Below are 20,367 nucleotides of genomic sequence, written 5' to 3'. Positions count from 1 at the left end.
TATCTTAGCAAAACCCCATTCAACAATCTTGTTGATGAAATTCAGCGGATCAAGGTAGTAGCAAATAAAGAGAAAAAAGTCAAAAAGTCAAAGAAAAAATCCATTCCTAACTTACTTTCGAAACTCATTGATGATGAAGATGATGTGATCAAGATCAAACCATTCATTCCAAAGTGTAAAACGTCACAACAAAGACTTGATGCTATATGGGAGGATTATAGAAAATCGAATGTGTAAGAAAAAGTAAAAAAATGTCTTTCTTTCTTTTTCCTTTTTTTTCCTTTTTTTCTTTCTCATGATCACTGGACGAACTGCTTCATCATATCCGGAGCATAACTCATGAATGAAATGCTACTATCAAACCCCTCCTCAGCCAGATATCTTGGTATTTCATGGTGTCCGAACGCTACCGTGCTACATCCATCTTCTATGATGTATCGTTTTGTGTCCAATGGTGATAAGGCTATCTTATTAACCGTTTCTCCGAAAATAACGTGACTATGACTCCGGAGTGTTGTCATTTCTCGATGGAACACGGATTGATCCAAGAGACAATTTCGGAAATCATCATGTGTGATAGTTTTCTTGAGCACTGCTTTTTTCACCCCCTTTGCTCTTTTTCCACTTTCCTCACCAGAGTAACTGTACATCTTGGAACGAAGTCCTACAAACTCAGTGATCAGTTTCCCACCGAGTTCATCTTTGAACAGACCAACAACTTTCTTGTTTTTCTCGGAATATAACGGATGTGATTGATCATAATTGCTTGTATCATACTTCTCAAGAAACTCACTCATGTCATCAAACAGATCATCAGTAAAGAAATGAAGAACCAAGCTGTCTGTATCGGTGTACAAGAGTCTCACATCAGAGCCATACATCACTTTCAGGTGATTGTAGTAAAAGTCATACATGAGTGTCTTTGAGAGATCCAAAATCGACATCCCAACATATATGGGCTTGTTGAGGACGACCTTTGTCCTGTTACTTTGTACCCCGACCAGGTCATCGTTGAAGATCACATGGCGGTTGTACGTTGGTTTGGCAACAAGCTGTTTGATTTTTTTCTCCTCACGACTTCTCAACAATTTTATGTTGACTCTCCTCCGAACGTTCTCCATAGTTTTCCCAAACACCGCATTGTTCATCAGTTTATAGAAGTCCTTAGAGAAATCATCCTTTGCCTTCTTCCGGAGGTCTGTATTCTTCTCGATGTAGTTTCTCATCCACGGTGTCTGAGTAAATTTCAGAGCACGATGAATTTTGACACAACGTAGTCCGAGCTGAGTGTAGAGTTTCAAGTTTCGGTAATGGAGAACGTACTTTGTCTTGTCCCTCAAGTTTGGTACAAGTTTGAGAGCATCTACTCCGGAAGAATTGAGCTTATCAACAAGCTCCTGCTGGTATGGAGATAGCATGTCCTCATTGACGGAAAGACGTTCCGGAGCAACTGGATAATCGTTGTGCTTCTCATGAAGTTCGTGTGGATATTCCAGATCACACTCGACGATATACCCCGGTGAGGAATCATCTTGAGTATTCAGTATCTTGTTCAGGAGTTTCTCTGATGGTTTCTCCCACCGAAAATCAGACACTGGGAGATGTTGTGACATTGCCCAACCATAGAGATTGTTGGCATCGAGATACTGGATAAATGACGATGGCTGATCAGCATCAAATTTCTCCTGATAGTGATTATTAGCAGCAGCATATCGTTGTGAGACCATCGACACACCGCCTCTCATTCCTGATTCTACAAACAAGTGCTGATCATAGTCTGTTAGTAATTCCAAGGACACACCTGAGTACATCAACAGAGCATCCCAGGCAAATCCAGACAGAGTGTAGTAATTTGCTAGATCCAGCTGATACGTTCTGACAGCTTCTACTCTGAAATTTTCAAAGATGTCAGCCAAGAGAAACACGTCGGTCTTGAGATACAAGTCGTGATAATCACCAAGAGTCTGACAGTCGAATTTCATCCACATTGTCTCAGCATGTTTGTAGTCATCGTCACTCACCCCCTCATCAGACAGTGAAGAATAGAACTTACTCTGTGCTGGTAGCTGAGTCTCATCGAACCTGGAGAAGCTGTTCATGTACTCATAGGGGTATACTCCTTTCCTCATCAACAGCTGATGGTTTGGCAACGTCTTGGTGTGAGTGAATGACTCATCTGGTGTCGTTTTCACAAGTCTATCGAGTGACGCATTGAGAAACTCGCAGCTGTCGATGAACCGGAACTGTCTCCATGTGAATGAGATGAATTTCTCCATGTTGTTGGGAATGACTGATATCTCACCCACAGTTTTACTCTTACACACACCGTCCTTATCCGTGTATGTGACGGTCTCAACATCTGTCTTTCCGATTGCTCCGATGAGATGATGACTGTCATAGCCTTTCAGGTTGTGAAAAACCACAGGGATGTGCTGCTTGTATGGATAAATTCTGAGTTTGATGTTACAGTCATTGTGTGCGGCACCGCGGAAATCACCAGTGATGTGGTCGTGATCACGGACTCTGTCCTCACCAAGTTTCTTTTTACAAATCCAACAGTCTTCTGTCTCTCTGAACAATTCTTCTTGTTCCTTAGTGAGATCCATCGGTGCTGGATTATTGAGTGCTGATTGGATTTTCTTCTCCTCATCTTTGAGTTTATCAAAGAATACATCCATGGCATCAGCACCCCGGTAGAAACACTGACTTGTCATCACTCCGTCAGAACGTACCACGACATAACCAAAACCACAAGGAACATGTTGTGAATCCCGGCTGGTTTGTTGGCTTTTCACTCCCTCAATTTTCTTGATCAGTGCCTCAGTGTCAGCATAGATGACATAGGAACATTGTAGCATTTTGTGATGATTAATGAACTTCAGTGTTGGTGGATTTCCATCTTCGTCTGGTTCTGGTAGTACCATGTGTGCTGATAATCCAGTGACATTATCACAATACTCCTGATGATTGCTCAGGGATTTCTCTGTGTTGTGTGGTTGGAGACATCTTGTACAGAAGAATTTCCTGGCTTTATGCTTTGACTGATCGTAGCACAATCTGCTGAAATCTTTGATCCAACAGTAGTGATTCTGATCTTCTTTTTGGTATAGTAGAAGATTGATCACTTCCTCACCTCTTTTCTTTGTCAGCAGTAGTGGATAGATCACGTTATCCTCATACCCAAAGACATTGATAGCTAGGTTGTTTTGCTTCTCGACTTTGGAAATCTGACTCAGTGGTGTTGGAAAATCGATTCCGAACAGATCAAGTTTGTTGCTATAGTCTGTATACTGAGTTACCCTGTCACTATTTTTCTTTGCTGGATACAGAGCTGAGAGCAGTGCCCACATCAGACATTTATCATCCTTATTCTTGACATTGATGATTGCCTTCTTTTTCTTGAGCTCGTTCGGTAAATCAATGTAGGATTTACCTCTCATTGGCTGATATGCTGCTACATCAACATTAAATCTGGTGATGTGATTGATGTGCCAGTTTGATCCATTCTGTATCCACTTATCGATATTTGTATGAATTTGTGTGTGTGCCGTTTGAATACCGTTATCAATCTCATGAGATGTTGTGACTGTCATTGGTCCACTCCTGAAGTATGGTGTGTCTGTGGTTGTTATGTCATCTCCTTTCTCCATTTCTACTTGTAATGTCAGACTGACTTTCACACCCTTGAGATTTTCCAGTTCTTTCTGTATCAATGTTCTCAGTGGGATGTTGATACTATCAAAGAATATACAGATCTGGATGATTCTCTTTCGGTTCATAGATGAACGATTTCAGAATCCCTTTGGGTACTGACTTTGAGACTGTGAACGGTGGTGTGACAATCGGTTTCCTCTTCCGATTCTCCCGATTCTTCCGAATCCGTTTCTTGAGAAGTTCCCGATTCTTTCTTTGCTCTAATTTTTTGTGAATCCACTGGAGTTGTTTCTCAGTCTTGAGTTTCTTCCCATCATAGGTGATAGTGAGTTTGCTCAGGTCAAATTCCATCTTTACACTACACAAGGATTTTTTCGATCAGTGATAGCATTACTGTATAATCACTACCCTCTAATGTACATTAATCTACATCCTAGAAAGAAAGAAAAAAAGAACGGGGTGTCCAAACCTAGATTCGAACCCACGATCTTGTGATTGGAGACACAGTCATCATCAGCTGACGTCACTGTGAGATTTGACCTTTCTCGGAGTTTTTCAGTTTCCGAGTCTGAGCTTTTTCAGAGCTCACATATTTTTCAGTTTCCGAGTCGGGACTTTTTCAGAGCTCACATATTTTTCAGTTTCCGAGTCGGGACTTTTTCAGAGCTCACATAATAATTTTTCAGTTTCGGAGTCGGAGCTTTTTCAGAGCTCACATATTTTTCAGTTTCCGAGTCGGGACTTTTTCAGAGCTCACATAATAATTTTTCAGTTTCCGAGTCGGAGCTTTTTCAGAGCTCACATATTTTTCAGTTTCCGAGTCGGGACTTTTTCAGAGCTCACATAATAATTTTTCAGTTTCGGAGTCGGAGCTTTTTCAGAGCTCACATATTTTTCAGTTTCCGAGTCGGAGCTTTTTCACAACCAGCTGAGTTGATCAAACGGGACCCAGCTGTCGAATCTTGCCGAGTAGCCTTTCCACCTCACAAGGGCTTGTTTCTTCTTGTTGTCCTTTCGGAGCACTTTCTCGATCCGGTAGATTTCTTGAGTAGTTTTCTGGAGCTCTTGTTCATAGAACGACCCGTCAACGGATTCACCATCGAGGTCCTTGACAGAGTACGTAGTGGGTCTGGTCGGGAGAATATCGGTGATCCGGAATACCTCCTCGGTCCAGTTCGGAGTGTATCCTTTCTCGAAATGTCGTTTCTGCTTCACCAGTCGGACGTGGTCATCTATCTGGAATTTAGTGGACCTGGATAGTGGAGATTTCTCACCCAGTGAGTCACGGATTCGATCGGCGTTCTTCTCCCGTGATGCCTCAGTTGGTGTCATCCGAACACCTCTGTGTTTTGTCGTGTTGTACTTCTCTACCAAATGTGGAAGGACATCGATGTACCTGCTGGTGGAGTTAGTACTGAAGTATTTCCACATCCTGGTTTTCAGAGTTCGGTTGAAACGCTCAACTACAACAGCCTTTCCTTCGTTGTGAGTGCTGTACATCGTGATCCGATTCTCATCAAGCCAGTGTTTGAACGTTCGATTATAGAATTCGGTACCCTGATCAACCCACAGCTTACGTGGTTTCCTGCTGCTAGTTTTCACGATGGATCGAAATGCTGATTGGATGTCAACACCTTTCTTGGATTCGAGCGGGACAACCCAAGCATATCGGCTGAACAGATCAATGACAGTAAGCAGAAATTTGATTTCATCATTGTATTTACGAAAAGCTGTCATGTCCACGAGATCGGCAGACCAGATTTCATCAATCTCACTCACAGTCACTAGTCTCCTTGTGAAATTCACACGCTTGGGCTTGTGTAACTCATCAGCCAGATCGTCCGTCCATTTCGTATCTATCTTTTTTTTACTCCTAAACCTATCATCTTGAACAAACCGAAAAGGAATCCACCTTCTCTGATTTCCGATTTCTTGATAAATTGTGAACATGATCGACCACATACTGAGCATTTACCCTTGACATATGGTTGACCAGTTGATGTGACTTCTCCTTGTATTCCCCTCATCTGTTGCTTTTTCTTACACGATAGGCAATGAACATTCATCTTTATCTATCTATCTACTTTTTTATTTCTCATGGATACAAAGATGTACCAACAATCCCATATTTTCACAGTGATCTTCCATGCTCTCATCAATCTTTTCATCATAAACAAGTCTGAAATTTCCATTATCCATCTTGTCAAGCTCTGCTTTTGTCAATGACATAAAAATGGATTATTGGTATATATGTGGATGTTGATCGTGTCATGCTCCTGATCATCTTTCGTGAGTTCCAAACTCACCCCCAGAATATTGTCACGGAACTGTGGAATGTTGGAAAGAGAGTATCCAAACCCAACTGTCCCACGGCAGATTATGTGGTACATTTTCATGTTTGTCTATCTATCTTTTTTTCTTTCCACACATATCACCAATTATTTTTATCTAAACTGTACACGTTTTATGGTAAGATCCAACAAGTTTGATAGAATTTGTGAAATCAATTACCTACAACGATGGCTGCGTCTTTTCCAAGTGACTATTTCTCCTATGATGACTTCCACTCTGAACCTGATACTCCTGATTGTGGTGATCCAAGGGAGGATCACTTGTCACTCCAAACGACAAGCTTCTCCTTGTGCCACCAATAATTTTTTGTGCGACTGTTGATGCAAAAGTGACTGAAGGCCTGGGCGCAGTTTTTTTTTTTTTATTGCCAGATGCACGGTGAGATCGCGTGCTCTGTGACGTAGGATGACGCTTCCTGCATCACGATACGCGGCCATCGATCGCGAATGTGCCTGGAACGCTACTCGGACCAGACCATGATCTGATGATGGCAGAGGTAAGAATGAGCTTCATTTCCTGCTTGAACTGCTGAGAACCCCCACAAACTGTCCTAGGAGTGTTGCAATGGCAGCAAGCCGTTGAAATATGCCCCGTACAGCATGGAGAGTTATTCGTCTTTCAAACTTACCTCCTGCAATCCCGAACATAGTCCAACAGTAAAAGTCCCTTGTTTTCATGTCGATGCTCGACAAAAGCGGCTAGCTCGGTCCCTTTGTGTTGACTGGCACGCGAGCAGCACTGGCTGCACGCACTTGTCGCGTGAACTGCATGAGAGATTTCGTACGTCATAAAGAATGTCATGTCATCATCATTTCACTGGTCTTCGACCTACATGGTCAGGGAAAGTCCCGGTTCGTAGGCCTACAACACGGTCAGCGTGTTCTTGAGCGCAGTAACAACACAAGTGTGATCACTTCCAGACCAACGGGCGTTCAAGGCGAGTAACAAGCGCACTTGACAAAGGTGTCTCTGAAATCTCGTGAGCCGTGGGCCACGCGACTTGGCATTCTTGCGTCACAAGGCACGTGATTTCACCGTGCATCTTGCAATAAAATTCAAAAACTGCGCTCAGGCCTTCAGTCACTTTTGCATCAACAGTCGCACAAAAAATTATTGGTGGCGCAAGGAGAAGCTTGTCGTTTGGAGTGACAAGTGATCACCGCTGCTTTTCCTTGTCAGAGTCAACACTACACTTTGTTCTGCGGCCTTGGGAGTAGTGTTGGAGTAAAAATTGCTGAGGAGACGTCGCGGAGGGGCGAGCTTTCCTGCGCAGGTATGACTTTGGGCGTATTTCAGCATGGTTGAGTGGAAAAATTCCAAAAAATTATTTCAAGAAAACCCCAAAAGGAAGATGGAGAACATGTCCTCAGCGCTAGAAGAGGTGTTCTACTATCTGCCGGTGTATAGTTCTGGCCAATTGAGGACGAAGCTGGCTGTTTTGCCAGCGCTTGTAAATTGGCTATTTTCAAGACGATCATTTGTGGCGTCAGGGGGTGATGGACCTCGTCTTCTGGGATGCTGGCGTGGATAAGCGGTACTACTCCAGGAACTCTTCTAAGGTGAGGCAATGTTGGCTTGATGGAGTTTTGTTCATAGCTTGTTCGTATACGCTGTGGTGTGACTCGTTTCTAGACCCATAAATAATGTGATATTTCGGCCTTCAGAAACTTGTTCAAGGGCTTTGCACAATCGATCCACACCCCAAAGGGAGCCTACCTGAAAATTTGGAGCGAAATCGGAGAGATCCACTTGCACACATACTTTGGTATTCTCAGACATGCTCTCTTTTAAAAGCTTCCATTTATTTAGTAGTAGTAGTAGTAGTAGTAGTAGTAGTAGTAGTAGAATTTATTATTTTACTAGGGAACTCCCAACAGGCGTTGCCCTTTTACTGGGAGCCCTAGGAATAACTTGGTGCTTGTGACAAATGTAGAAAGGGGCTTAGCTTGACGACATCCAGGTGGAAGCATGTTCCATCTGTCTGCTGCCAAAAATGAAATAGCATTCAGGCCGTCACGAGACGTAGCTCTGCAATTCTAAGCCTGGCCTTGAACTAATGCCGTTGAAAAGGAATAAAAAAACGACAAAAAAACATTAACCCTAACCCGAACCCTAACCCTAACCCTAATCCTAAACGAGAATCTAATACCAGGGCATACAGCTAATTGCAATTCTAAGACACAGGCAATGCGAATGCTGGTGCAAACGCAAAACCAAACGCTAACTCTAACCCTTACCCTAACTCTAGCCCTAACCCTGAGCCTATGCCTAACCCTAACCCTAGCCCTAAACCAAAGGCTATAAGCAAGGGGTACAGCTAATGGCTAAGCCTAATCCTGAACTAATGCTGGCAAAAACGATCAAAAAATGATAAAAAACATTAACCCTAACCCTAACCCTAACAACAACCCTAATCCTAAACCAAAATCTAATACCAAGGCATACAGCTATTTGCAATTCTAAGCCGCAGGCAATGAGAATGCTGGTGCAAACGCAAAACCGAACCCTAACCCTAACCCTAACTCTGACCTAAACACTGACCGTAGCCCTGAACCAAATATAATACCCAAGCTTATATTTATTTGCAATTCTAAGCCTGGCCTTGAACTAATGCTGTTGAAAACGAGTAAAAAAACGACAAAAAACATAAACCCTAACCCTAATCCTAACCCTAACCCTAACCCTAACTCTAGCCCTAGCCATAAACCAAAGGCTATTAGCCAGGCGTACTGCTAATTGCAATTCTAAGCCTCATCCTGAACCAATGCTGGCGAAAACGATAAAAAACGATAAAAAACATTAACCCTAACCCTAGCCCTAACCCTAACCCTAACCCTAACTCTAGCCCTAGCCCTAAACCAAAGGCTATTAGGAAGGGGTACAGCTACTCTCAATTCTAAGCCTAATCCTGAACTTATGCTGGCGAAAACGGTCAAAAAACGATTAAAAACATTAACCCTAACCCTAACCCTAACCCTAACCCTAACCCTCACCCTAATCCTAAACCAAAATCTAATACCAAGGCATACAGCTAATTGCAATTCTAAGCCACAGGCAATGCGAATGTTGTTGCAAACGCAAAACCGAACGCTAACCCTAACCTAACCCTAACCCTAACCCAAACACTGACCCTAGCCCTGAACGAAATCTAACACCTTAAGCTTCCATTTATTTGCAATTCGAAGCCTGGCCTTGAACTGATGCTGATGAAAACCAGTAAAAAAACGACAAAAAAACATTACCCTAACCCTAACCCTAACCCTAACCCTAACCCTAACCTTGAGCATAGCCCTAACTCTAGCCCTAGCCCTAAACCAAAGGCTATTAGCGAGGGGTACAGCTAATTGCAATTCTAAGCCTAATCCTGAACTAATGCTGGCGAAGACGATCAAAAAACGATAATAAAACATTAACCCTAACCCTAACCCTAACCCTAACCCCAACCCTAACCCCAATCCTAAACCAAAATCGAATACCAAGGCATGGAAACCCCAACCCTAACCCTAATCCTAAACCAAAATCTAATACCAAGGCATGGAAACGCAAACCCAAACGCTAACCCTAACCCTAACCCTAACCCTAACCCTAACCCTAACCCTAACCCAAACCCTAACCCAAACACTGACATTAGCCTGGCCTTGAACTAATGCTGTTAAAAACGAGTAAAAAAACGACAAAAAACATTAACCCTAACCCTAACCGTAACCCTAACCACAAACCTAACCCTAATCCTAAACCAAAATCTAATACCAAGGCATACAGCTATTTGCAATTCTAAGCCGCAGGGAATGGGAATGCTGGTGCAAACGCAAAACCGAACGCTAACCCTAACCCTAACCCTAAACCTAACGCTAAGCCTAACCAAAACACTGACCGTAGCCCTGAACCAAATATAATACCCAAGCTTACATTTATTTGCAATTCTAAGCCTGGCCTTGAACTAATGCTGTTGAAATCGAGTAAAAAAACGACAAAAAACATTAACCCTCACGCTAACCCTAACCCTAACCCTAACCCTAACCCTAACTCTAGCCCTAGCCATAAACCAAAGGCTATTAGCAAGGCGTGCCGCTAATTGCAATTCTAAGCCTAATCCTGAACCAATGCTGGCGAAAACGATCAAAAAACGATAAAAAACATTAACTCTAACCCTAACCCTAACCCTAACCCTAACTCTAGCCCTAGCCATAAACCAAAGGATATTAGGAAGGGGTACAGCTAATTGCAATTCTAAGCCTAATCCTGAACTAATGCTGGCGAAAACGATCAAAAAACGAATAAAAAAATTAACCCTTATCCTTACCCTAACCCTAACCCTAACCCTAACCCTCACGCTTATCCTAAACCAAAATCTAATACCAAGGCATACACCTAATTCCAATTCTAAGAAACAGGCAATGCGAATGTTGCTGCAAACGCAAAACCAAACGCTAACCCTAACCCTAACCCTAACCCTAACCCTAACCCTAGCCCTAACTCTAGCCCTAGCCCTAACCCAAAGGCTATTAGCAAGGGGTACAGCTAATTGCAATTCTAAGCGAATCCAGAACCAATGCTGGCGAAAACGATCAAAACACGATAAAAAACATTAGCCCTAACCCTAACCCTACCCCCTAACCCTAATCCTCCCTCAAAATATAATACCAAGGCATCCAGCTTATTGGATTTCTAAGCCACAGGCAATGCGGATGCAGGTGCAAACGCAAACCCGAACGCTAACGCTAACCCTAACCCTAACCCTAACCCTAACCCTAACCCAAACACTGACCCTAGCGCTGAACCAAATCTAATACCAAAGCTTTCAATTATTTGCAATTCTAATCCTGGCCTTGAACTAACGCTGTTGGAAACGAGTAAAAAACGAAAAAAAAACATTAACCCTAACCCTAACCCTAACCCTAACTCTAGCCCTAGCCCTAAACCAAATCTAATACCCAAGCTTACATTTGTTTGCAACACTAATCCTAAACCAAAATCTAATACCAAGCCATACACCTAATTGCAATTCTAAGAAACAGGCAATGCTAATGCTGGTGCAAACCCAAAACCAAACGCTAACCCTAACCCTAACCCTAACCCTAACCCTAGCCCTAACTCTAGCCCTAGCCCTAACCCAAAGGCTATTAGCAAGGGGTACAGCTAATTGGAATTCTAAGACTCATCCTGAACCAATGCTGGCGAAAACGATTAAAAAAATATAAAAAACTTTAACCCTAGCCCTAACCCTAACCCCAACCCTAACCCGAATCCTAAACCAAAATATAATATCAAGCCATACAGCTAATTGCAATTCTAAGAAACAGGCAATGCGAAGCTGGTGCAAACGCAAAACTAAACGCAAACCCAAACCCTAACACTAACCCTAACCCTAACCCTAACCCTAACCCTAACCCTAACCCTAACCCTAACCCTAGCCCTAACTCTAGCCCTAGCCCTAAACTAAAGGCTATTAGCAAGGGGTACAGCTAATTGCAATTCTAAGCCTAATTCTGAACCAATGCTGGCGAAAACGATCAAAAACATTAACCCTAACCCTAACCCTAACCCTTTCCCTAACTCTAGACCTAGCCCTAAACCAAAAGGCTATTAGGAAGGGGTACAGCTAATTGCAATTCTAAGAAACAGGCAATGCGAAGCTGGTGCAAACGCAAAACTAAACGCTAACCCAAACCCTAACCTTAACCCAAACCCTAACCCTAAACCTAACCCTAACCCTAGCCCTAACTCTAGCCCTAGCCCTTAACTAAAGACTATTAGCAAGGGGTACAGCTCATTGCAATTCTAAGCCTAATCCTGAACCAATGCTGGCGAAAATGATCAAAAAACGATCAAAAACATTAAGTCAAACCCTAACCCTAACCCTAACCCTAACCCTAACCCTACCCCTAACCCTAACCCTAACCCTAATCTTAAACAAAAATATAATGCCAAGGCATCCAGCTTATTGCAAATCTAAGACACAGGCAATGCGAATGCTGGCGCAAACGCAAAACCAAACGCTAACCCTAATCCTAACCCTAACCCTTACCTCAACCCTAGCCCTAACTCTAGCCCTAGTCCTAAACCAAAGGCTATTAGAAAGGGATACAGCTAATTGCAATTCTAAGCCTAATCATGAACCAATGCTGGCGAAAACGATCAAAAAACGATAAAAACATTGATCCTAACCCTAAGCCTAACCCTTGCCCTAACCCCAACCCTAACCCTAATCCTAAACCAAAATATAATACCATGGCATACAGCTAATTGCAATTCTAAGACACAGGCAATGCGAATGCTGTTGCAAACGCAAAATCAAACGCTAACCCTAACCCTTACCCTAACCCTAACCCTGACTCTAGCCCTAGCCCTAAACCAAATCTAATACCCAAGCTTATATTTATTTGCAATTCTAAGCCTGGCCTTGAACTAATGCTGTTGAAAACGAGTAAAACACGACAAAAAAACATTAACCCTAACCCTAACCCTAACCCTAACCCTAACTCTAGCCCTAGCCCTAAACCAAACAGGCAATGCGAATGCTGCTGCAAACGCAAAACCAAACGCTAACCCTAACCCTAACCCTAACCCTAACCCTAACCCTAACCCTAACCCTAACCCTAACCCTCACCCTAACCCTTACCCTAGCCCTAACTCTAGTCCTAGCCCTAACCCAAAGGCTATTAGCAAGGGGTACAGCTAATTGCAATTCTAAGCCTAATCTTGAACCAATGCTGGCGAAAACGATCAAAAAACGATAAAAAACATTCACCCTAGCCCTAACCCTAACCCAAACCCTAACCCTAATCCTAAATCAAAATATAACATCGAGCCATACAGCTAATTGCAATTCTAAGACACAGGCAATGCGAATGCTGGTGCAAACGCAAAATCAAACGCTAACCCTAACCCTAACCCTAACACTAATCCTGACCCTACCTCAAATACTGACCCTAGCCCTGAACCAAATCTAATACCTTAAGCTTCCATTTATTTGAATTTCTAAGCCTGGCCTTGAACTTATGCTGTTGAACAAGAGTACAAAATGACAGAAAAACATTAACCCTAACCCTAACCCTGACCCTAACCCTAACCCTAACCCTAACCCTTACTCTAGCCCTAGCACTAAACCAAATCTAATACCCAAGCTTACATTTATTTGCAATTCTAAGCCTGGCCTTGAACTAATGCTGTTGAAAACGAGTAAAAAACGACAAAAAAAACATTAACCCTAACGCTAACCATAACCCTAACCCTAACTCTAGCCCTAGCTCTAAACCAAAGGCTATTAGGAAGGGGTACAGCTAATTGTAATTCTAAGCCTAATTCTGAACCAATGCTGGCGGAGACGATCAAAAAACGATAAAAAAACATTAACCCTAACCCTACCCCTAACCCTAACGCTAACCCCAACCCTGACCCTAATCCTAAACGAAAATCTAGTACCAAGGCATGCAGCTAACTGCAATTCTAAGAAACAGGCAATGCGAATGCTGGTGCAAACGCAAAACCAAACGCTAACCCAAACCCTAACCCTAACCCTAACCCTAACCCTAACCCTAGCCCTAACTCTACCCCTAGCCCTAAACCAAAGGCTATTAGCAAGGGGTACAGCTAATGGCAATTCTAAGCCTAATCCTGAACCAATGCTGGCAAAAACGATCAAAAACATTAACCCTGACCCTAACCCTAACCCTAACCTTACCCCTAACCCTAACCCTAACCCTAATCCTAAAGCAAAATATAATACCAAGGCATCCAGCTAATTGCAATTCTAAGCCACAGGAAATGCGAATGCTGGGGTAAACGCAAAACCGAACGCTAACCCTAACCCTAACCCTAACCCTAACCCTAACCCTAACCCTAACCCTAACCCAAACACTGACCCTAGCGTTGAACCAAATCTAATACCCAAGCTTCCATTTGTTTGCAATTCTAAGCCTGGCCTTGAACTAATGCTGATGAAAACGAGTAAAAAACGACAAAAAAACATTAACCGTAACCCTAACCCTAACCTTAACCCTAACCCTAACTCTAGCCCTAGCCCTCAACCAAATCTAATACCCAAGCTTACAGTTGTTTGCAATTCTAAGCGTGGCCTTGAACTAATGCTGTTGAAAACGAGTAAAAAACGACAAAAAACATTAACCCTAACCCTAACCCTAACCCTAACCCTAACCCTAGCCCTAACTCTAGCCCTAGCCCTAAACCAAAGGCTATTAGCAAGGGGTACAGCTAATTACAATTCTAAGCCTAATCCTGAACCAATGCTGGCGAAAACGATGAAAAAACGATAAAAAACAGCCCTAACCCTAACCCCAACCCTAACCCTAATCCTAAACCAAAATATAATACCAAGCCATACAGCTAATTGCAATTCTAAGACACAGGCAATGCGAATGCTGGTGCAAAAGCAAAACCGAACGGTAACCCTAACCCTAACCCTAACCCTTACCCTAACCCTAACCCAAACACTGACCCTTGCGCTTAACCAAATCTAGTACCCAAGCTTACATTTATTTGCAATTCTAAGCCTGGCCTTGAACTAATGCTGTTGAAAACGAGTAAAAAAAAGACTAAAAAAAATTAACTCTAACCCTAACCCTAACCCTAACCCTAACTCTAGCCCTAGCCCTAAACCAAATCTAATACCCAAGCTTACATTTGTTTGCAACACTAATCCTAAACCAAAATCTAATACCAAGCCATACACCTAATTGCAATTCTAAGAAACAGGCAATGCTAATGCTGGTGCAAACCCAAAACCAAACGCTAACCCTAACCCTAACCCTAACCCTAACCCTAGCCCTAACTCTAGCCCTAGCCCTAACCCAAAGGCTATTAGCAAGGGGTACAGCTAATTGGAATTCTAAGACTCATCCTGAACCAATGCTGGCGAAAACGATTAAAAAACGATAAAAAACTTTAACCCTAGCCCTAACCCTAACCCCAACCCTAACCCGAATCCTAAACCAAAATATAATATCAAGCCATACAGCTAATTGCAATTCTAAGAAACAGGCAATGCGAAGCTGGTGCAAACGCAAAACTAAACGCAAACCCAAACCCTAACACTAACCCTAACCCTAACCCTAACCCTAACCCTAACCCTAACCCTAACCCTAACCCTAGCCCTAACTCTAGCCCTAGCCCTAAACTAAAGGCTATTAGCAAGGGGTACAGCTAATTGCAATTCTAAGCCTAATTCTGAACCAATGCTGGCGAAAACGATCAAAAACATTAACCCTAACCCTAACCCTAACCCTTTCCCTAACTCTAGACCTAGCCCTAAACCAAAAGGCTATTAGGAAGGGGTACAGCTAATTGCAATTCTAAGAAACAGGCAATGCGAAGCTGGTGCAAACGCAAAACTAAACGCTAACCCAAACCCTAACCTTAACCCAAACCCTAACCCTAAACCTAACCCTAACCCTAGCCCTAACTCTAGCCCTAGCCCTTAACTAAAGACTATTAGCAAGGGGTACAGCTCATTGCAATTCTAAGCCTAATCCTGAACCAATGCTGGCGAAAATGATCAAAAAACGATCAAAAACATTAAGTCAAACCCTAACCCTAACCCTAACCCTAACCCTAACCCTACCCCTAACCCTAACCCTAACCCTAACCCTAATCTTAAACAAAAATATAATACCAAGGCATCCAGCTTATTGCAAATCTAAGACACAGGCAATGCGAATGCTGGCGCAAACGCAAAACCAAACGCTAACCCTAATCCTAACCCTAACCCTTACCTCAACCCTAGCCCTAACTCTAGCCCTAGTCCTAAACCAAAGGCTATTAGAAAGGGGTACAGCTAATTGCAATTCTAAGCCTAATCATGAACCAATGCTGGCGAAAACGATCAAAAAACGATAAAAACATTGATCCTAACCCTAAGCCTAACCCTTGCCCTAACCCCAACCCTAACCCTAATCCTAAACCAAAATATAATACCATGGCATACAGCTAATTGCAATTCTAAGACACAGGCAATGCGAATGCTGTTGCAAACGCAAAATCAAACGCTAACCCTAACCCTTACCCTAACCCTAACCCTGACTCTAGCCCTAGCCCTAAACCAAATCTAATACCCAAGCTTATATTTATTTGCAATTCTAAGCCTGGCCTTGAACTAATGCTGTTGAAAACGAGTAAAACACGACAAAAAAACATTAACCCTAACCCTAACCCTAACCCTAACCCTAACTCTAGCCCTAGCCCTAAACCAAACAGGCAATGCGAATGCTGCTGCAAACGCAAAACCAAACGCTAACCCTAACCCTAACCCTAACCCTAACCCTAACCCTAACCCTAACCCTAACCCTCACCCTAACCCTTACCCTAGCCCTAACTCTAGTCCTAGCCCTAACCCAAAGGCTATTAGCAAGGGGTACAGCTAATTGCAATTCTAAGCCTAATCTTGAACCAATGCTGGCGAAAACGATCAAAAAACGATAAAAAACATTCACCCTAGCCCTAACCCTAACCCAAACCCTAACCCTAATCCTAAATCAAAATATAACATCGAGCCATACAGCTAATTGCAATTCTAAGACACAGGCAATGCGAATGCTGGTGCAAACGCAAAATCAAACGCTAACCCTAACCCTAACCCTAACACTAATCCTAACCCTACCTCAAATACTGACCCTAGCCCTGAACCAAATCTAATACCTTAAGCTTCCATTTATTTGAATTTCTAAGCCTGGCCTTGAACTTATGCTGTTGAACAAGAGTAAAAAATGACAGAAAAACATTAACCCTAACCCTAACCCTGACCCTAACCCTAACCCTAACCCTAACCCTTACTCTAGCCCTAGCACTAAACCAAATCTAATACCCAAGCTTACATTTATTTGCAATTCTAAGCCTGGCCTTGAACTAATGCTGTTGAAAACGAGTAAAAAACGACAAAAAAAACATTAACCCTAACGCTAACCATAACCCTAACCCTAACTCTAGCCCTAGCTCTAAACCAAAGGCTATTAGGAAGGGGTACAGCTAATTGTAATTCTAAGCCTAATTCTGAACCAATGCTGGCGGAGACGATCAAAAAACGATAAAAAAACATTAACCCTAACCCTACCCCTAACCCTAACGCTAACCCCAACCCTGACCCTAATCCTAAACGAAAATCTAGTACCAAGGCATGCAGCTAACTGCAATTCTAAGAAACAGGCAATGCGAATGCTGGTGCAAACGCAAAACCAAACGCTAACCCAAACCCTAACCCTAACCCTAACCCTAACCCTAACCCTAGCCCTAACTCTATCCCTAGCCCTAAACCAAAGGCTATTAGCAAGGGGTACAGCTAATGGCAATTCTAAGCCTAATCCTGAACCAATGCTGGCAAAAACGATCAAAAACATTAACCCTGGCCCTAACCCTAACCCTAACCTTACCCCTAACCCTAACCCTAACCCTAATCCTAAAGCAAAATATAATACCAAGGCATCCAGCTAATTGCAATTCTAAGCCACAGGAAATGCGAATGCTGGGGTAAACGCAAAACCGAACGCTAACCCTAACCCTAACCCTAACCCTAACCCTAACCCTAACCCTAACCCTAACCCAAACACTGACCCTAGCGTTGAACCAAATCTAATACCCAAGCTTCCATTTGTTTGCAATTCTAAGCCTGGCCTTGAACTAATGCTGATGAAAACGAGTAAAAAACGACAAAAAAACATTAACCGTAACCCTAACCCTAACCTTAACCCTAACCCTAACTCTAGCCCTAGCCCTCAACCAAATCTAATACCCAAGCTTACAGTTGTTTGCAATTCTAAGCGTGGCCTTGAACTAATGCTGTTGAAAACGAGTAAAAAACGACAAAAAACATTAACCCTAACCCTAACCCTAACCCTAACCCTAACCCTAGCCCTAACTCTAGCCCTAGCCCTAAACCAAAGGCTATTAGCAAGGGGTACAGCTAATTACAATTCTAAGCCTAATCCTGAACCAATGCTGGCGAAAACGATGAAAAAACGATAAAAAACAGCCCTAACCCTAACCCCAACCCTAACCCTAATCCTAAACCAAAATATAATACCAAGCCATACAGCTAATTGCAATTCTAAGACACAGGCAATGCGAATGCTGGTGCAAAAGCAAAACCGAACGGTAACCCTAACCCTAACCCTAACCCTTACCCTAACCCTAACCCAAACACTGACCCTTGCGCTTAACCAAATCTAGTACCCAAGCTTACATTTATTTGCAATTCTAAGCCTGGCCTTGAACTAATGCTGTTGAAAACGAGTAAAAAAAAGACTAAAAAAATTTAACTCTAACCCTAACCCTAACCCTAACCCTAACTCTAGCCCTAGCCCTAAACCAAAGGCTATTAGGAAGGGGTACAGCTAATTGCACTTTTAAGCCTAATCCTGAACCAATGCCGGCGAAAATGATCAAAAAACGATAAAAAACATTAACCCTAACCGTAACCATAACGTCAACCCTAACCCTAATCCTAAACCAAAATATAATACCAAGGCATACAGCTAATTGCAATTCTAAGACACAGGCAATGCCAATGCTGGTGCAAACGCAAAACCAAACGCTAACCCTAACCCTAACCCTAACCCTAACCCTAACCCCAACCCAACCCTAACCCTAACCCAAACACCGACCTTTGCCCTTAACCACATCTAATACCTTAAGCTTCCATTTATTTGCAATTCTAAGCCAGGCCTTGACCTAATGTTGTTGAAAACTAGTAAAAAAACGAGAAAAAACATTAACCCTAACCCTATCCTTAACCCTAACCCTAACACTAACCCTAACTCTAGCTCTAGCCCTAAATCAAATCTAATACCCAAGCTTACATTTATTTAACGCTAACCCTAACCCTTACCCTAACCCTAACCCTAACCCAAACACTGACCCTAGCCCTGAACCAAATCTAATACCGAAGCTTACATTTATTTGCAATTCTAAGCCTGGCCTTGAACTAATGCTGGTGAAAACGAGTAAAAAAACGCTAAAAAACATTAACCCTAACCCTAACCCTAACCCTCACCCTAATTAGGCCTTGACGGATTATGCTAATATTTTCGTGAAATTATGCTTTTCGCATTGCTTAAAAAATTGCCGAATTATGGTATTTTCATGCTAAAAGTTGTCATATCATGCCGCATTATGCTGCACATTTGCGACGAAACACCACAGCACTAGCCGACTTGGTTTCGCAAAAAAAATGCATGACGACCAGCGCAAGAGCTTTTTTTTGTAGAGGGCGTTGTACTGGGCGTTGTACTGACGTCTGCAGTAGCAAAAGTTCAACGGGGTCAATGCACCATCTGACCTAGCTACGACCGCCACTGATTGTAGTGGACTGGACATGTTGCATGTTGTAAACCTACGACTTCCTGGGGCATCTACTTGCACCTGCACTTGTAGAACATGTACAACTGTATGGAATTTGATGCGAACAGGCGGATTATTCCAATTTATGCGATTCGTATGCAACTTGCCTCGAATTATGCGATTATTCGATTTCGGTAGGAATTATGCGAAAATTTATGCTAGCATGATCCGTCAAGGCCTAACCCTAACCGTAACCCTAACCCGAACTCTAGCCCTAGCCCCAAACCAAAGGCTATTAGGAAGGGGTACAGCTAATTGCAATTTTAAGCCTAATCCTGAACCAATGCTGGCGAAAAAGATCAAAAAACGATAAAAAACATTAACCCTAACCCTAACCCTAACCCTACCCCTAACCCTAGCCCCAACCCTAACCCTAATCCTAAACCAAAATCTAATACCAAGGCATACAGCTAATTGCAATTCTTAGACACAGGCAATGCGAATGCTGGTGCAAACGCAAAATCGAACGCTAACCCTAACCCTAACCCAAACCCTAACCCAAACACTGACTCTAGCCCTGAACCAAATCTAATACCTAAAGCTTCCATTTATTTGCAATTCTAAGCCTGGCCTTGAACTAATGCTGTTGAAAACGAGTAAAATAACGACAAAAAAACATTAACCCTAACCCTAACCCTAACCCTAACCCTAACTCTAGCCCTAGCCCTAAACCAAAGGCTATTAGGAAGGGGTACAGCTAATTACAGCTAATTGCAATTCTAAGCCTAATCCTGAACCAATGCTGACGAAAACGATTAAAAAACGATAAAAAACATTAACCCTAACCCTAACCCTAACCCTAACCCCAACCCTAACCCTAATCCTAAACCAAATAATAATACCAAGGCATACAGCTAATTGCAATTCTAAGACACAGGCAATGCGAATGCTGGTGCAAACGCAAAATCAAACGCTAACCCTAAGTCCCTAACCCTAACCCTAACCCTAACCTTAACCCTAACCCAATCACTGACCCTAGCCCTGAACCGAATCTAATACCCAATACCCAAACAC

At 42.7% G+C, this 20,367-nt stretch overlaps 1 protein-coding gene across 1 annotated transcript; it reads right to left on the bottom strand.

Moving 5' to 3' along the window:
* Window positions 1–299: 299 nt before the first annotated feature.
* LOC135828857 (uncharacterized) lies at window positions 300–3,779 on the bottom strand. Its single transcript, XM_065341321.1, has one exon. It carries the CDS (start codon window positions 3,777–3,779, stop codon window positions 300–302), a length of 3,480 nt encoding a protein of 1,159 aa, XP_065197393.1.
* Window positions 3,780–20,367: the final 16,588 nt, after the last annotated feature.

Source organism: Sycon ciliatum, chromosome 1 (genome assembly GCF_964019385.1).
Source record: "Sycon ciliatum chromosome 1, ocSycCili1.1, whole genome shotgun sequence".
Taxonomy (NCBI): Eukaryota; Metazoa; Porifera; class Calcarea; order Leucosolenida; family Sycettidae; genus Sycon; species Sycon ciliatum.
The sequence above is the reverse complement of the archived record's forward strand: the minus strand, read 5'-3'. Positions and strand labels throughout refer to the sequence as shown.

Excerpts from the sequence above, each read along its gene's own strand:
- LOC135828857 (XM_065341321.1), bottom strand. The coding sequence starts at position 3,779 with ATGAACCGAAAGAGAATCATCCAGATCTGTATATTCTTTGATAGTATC.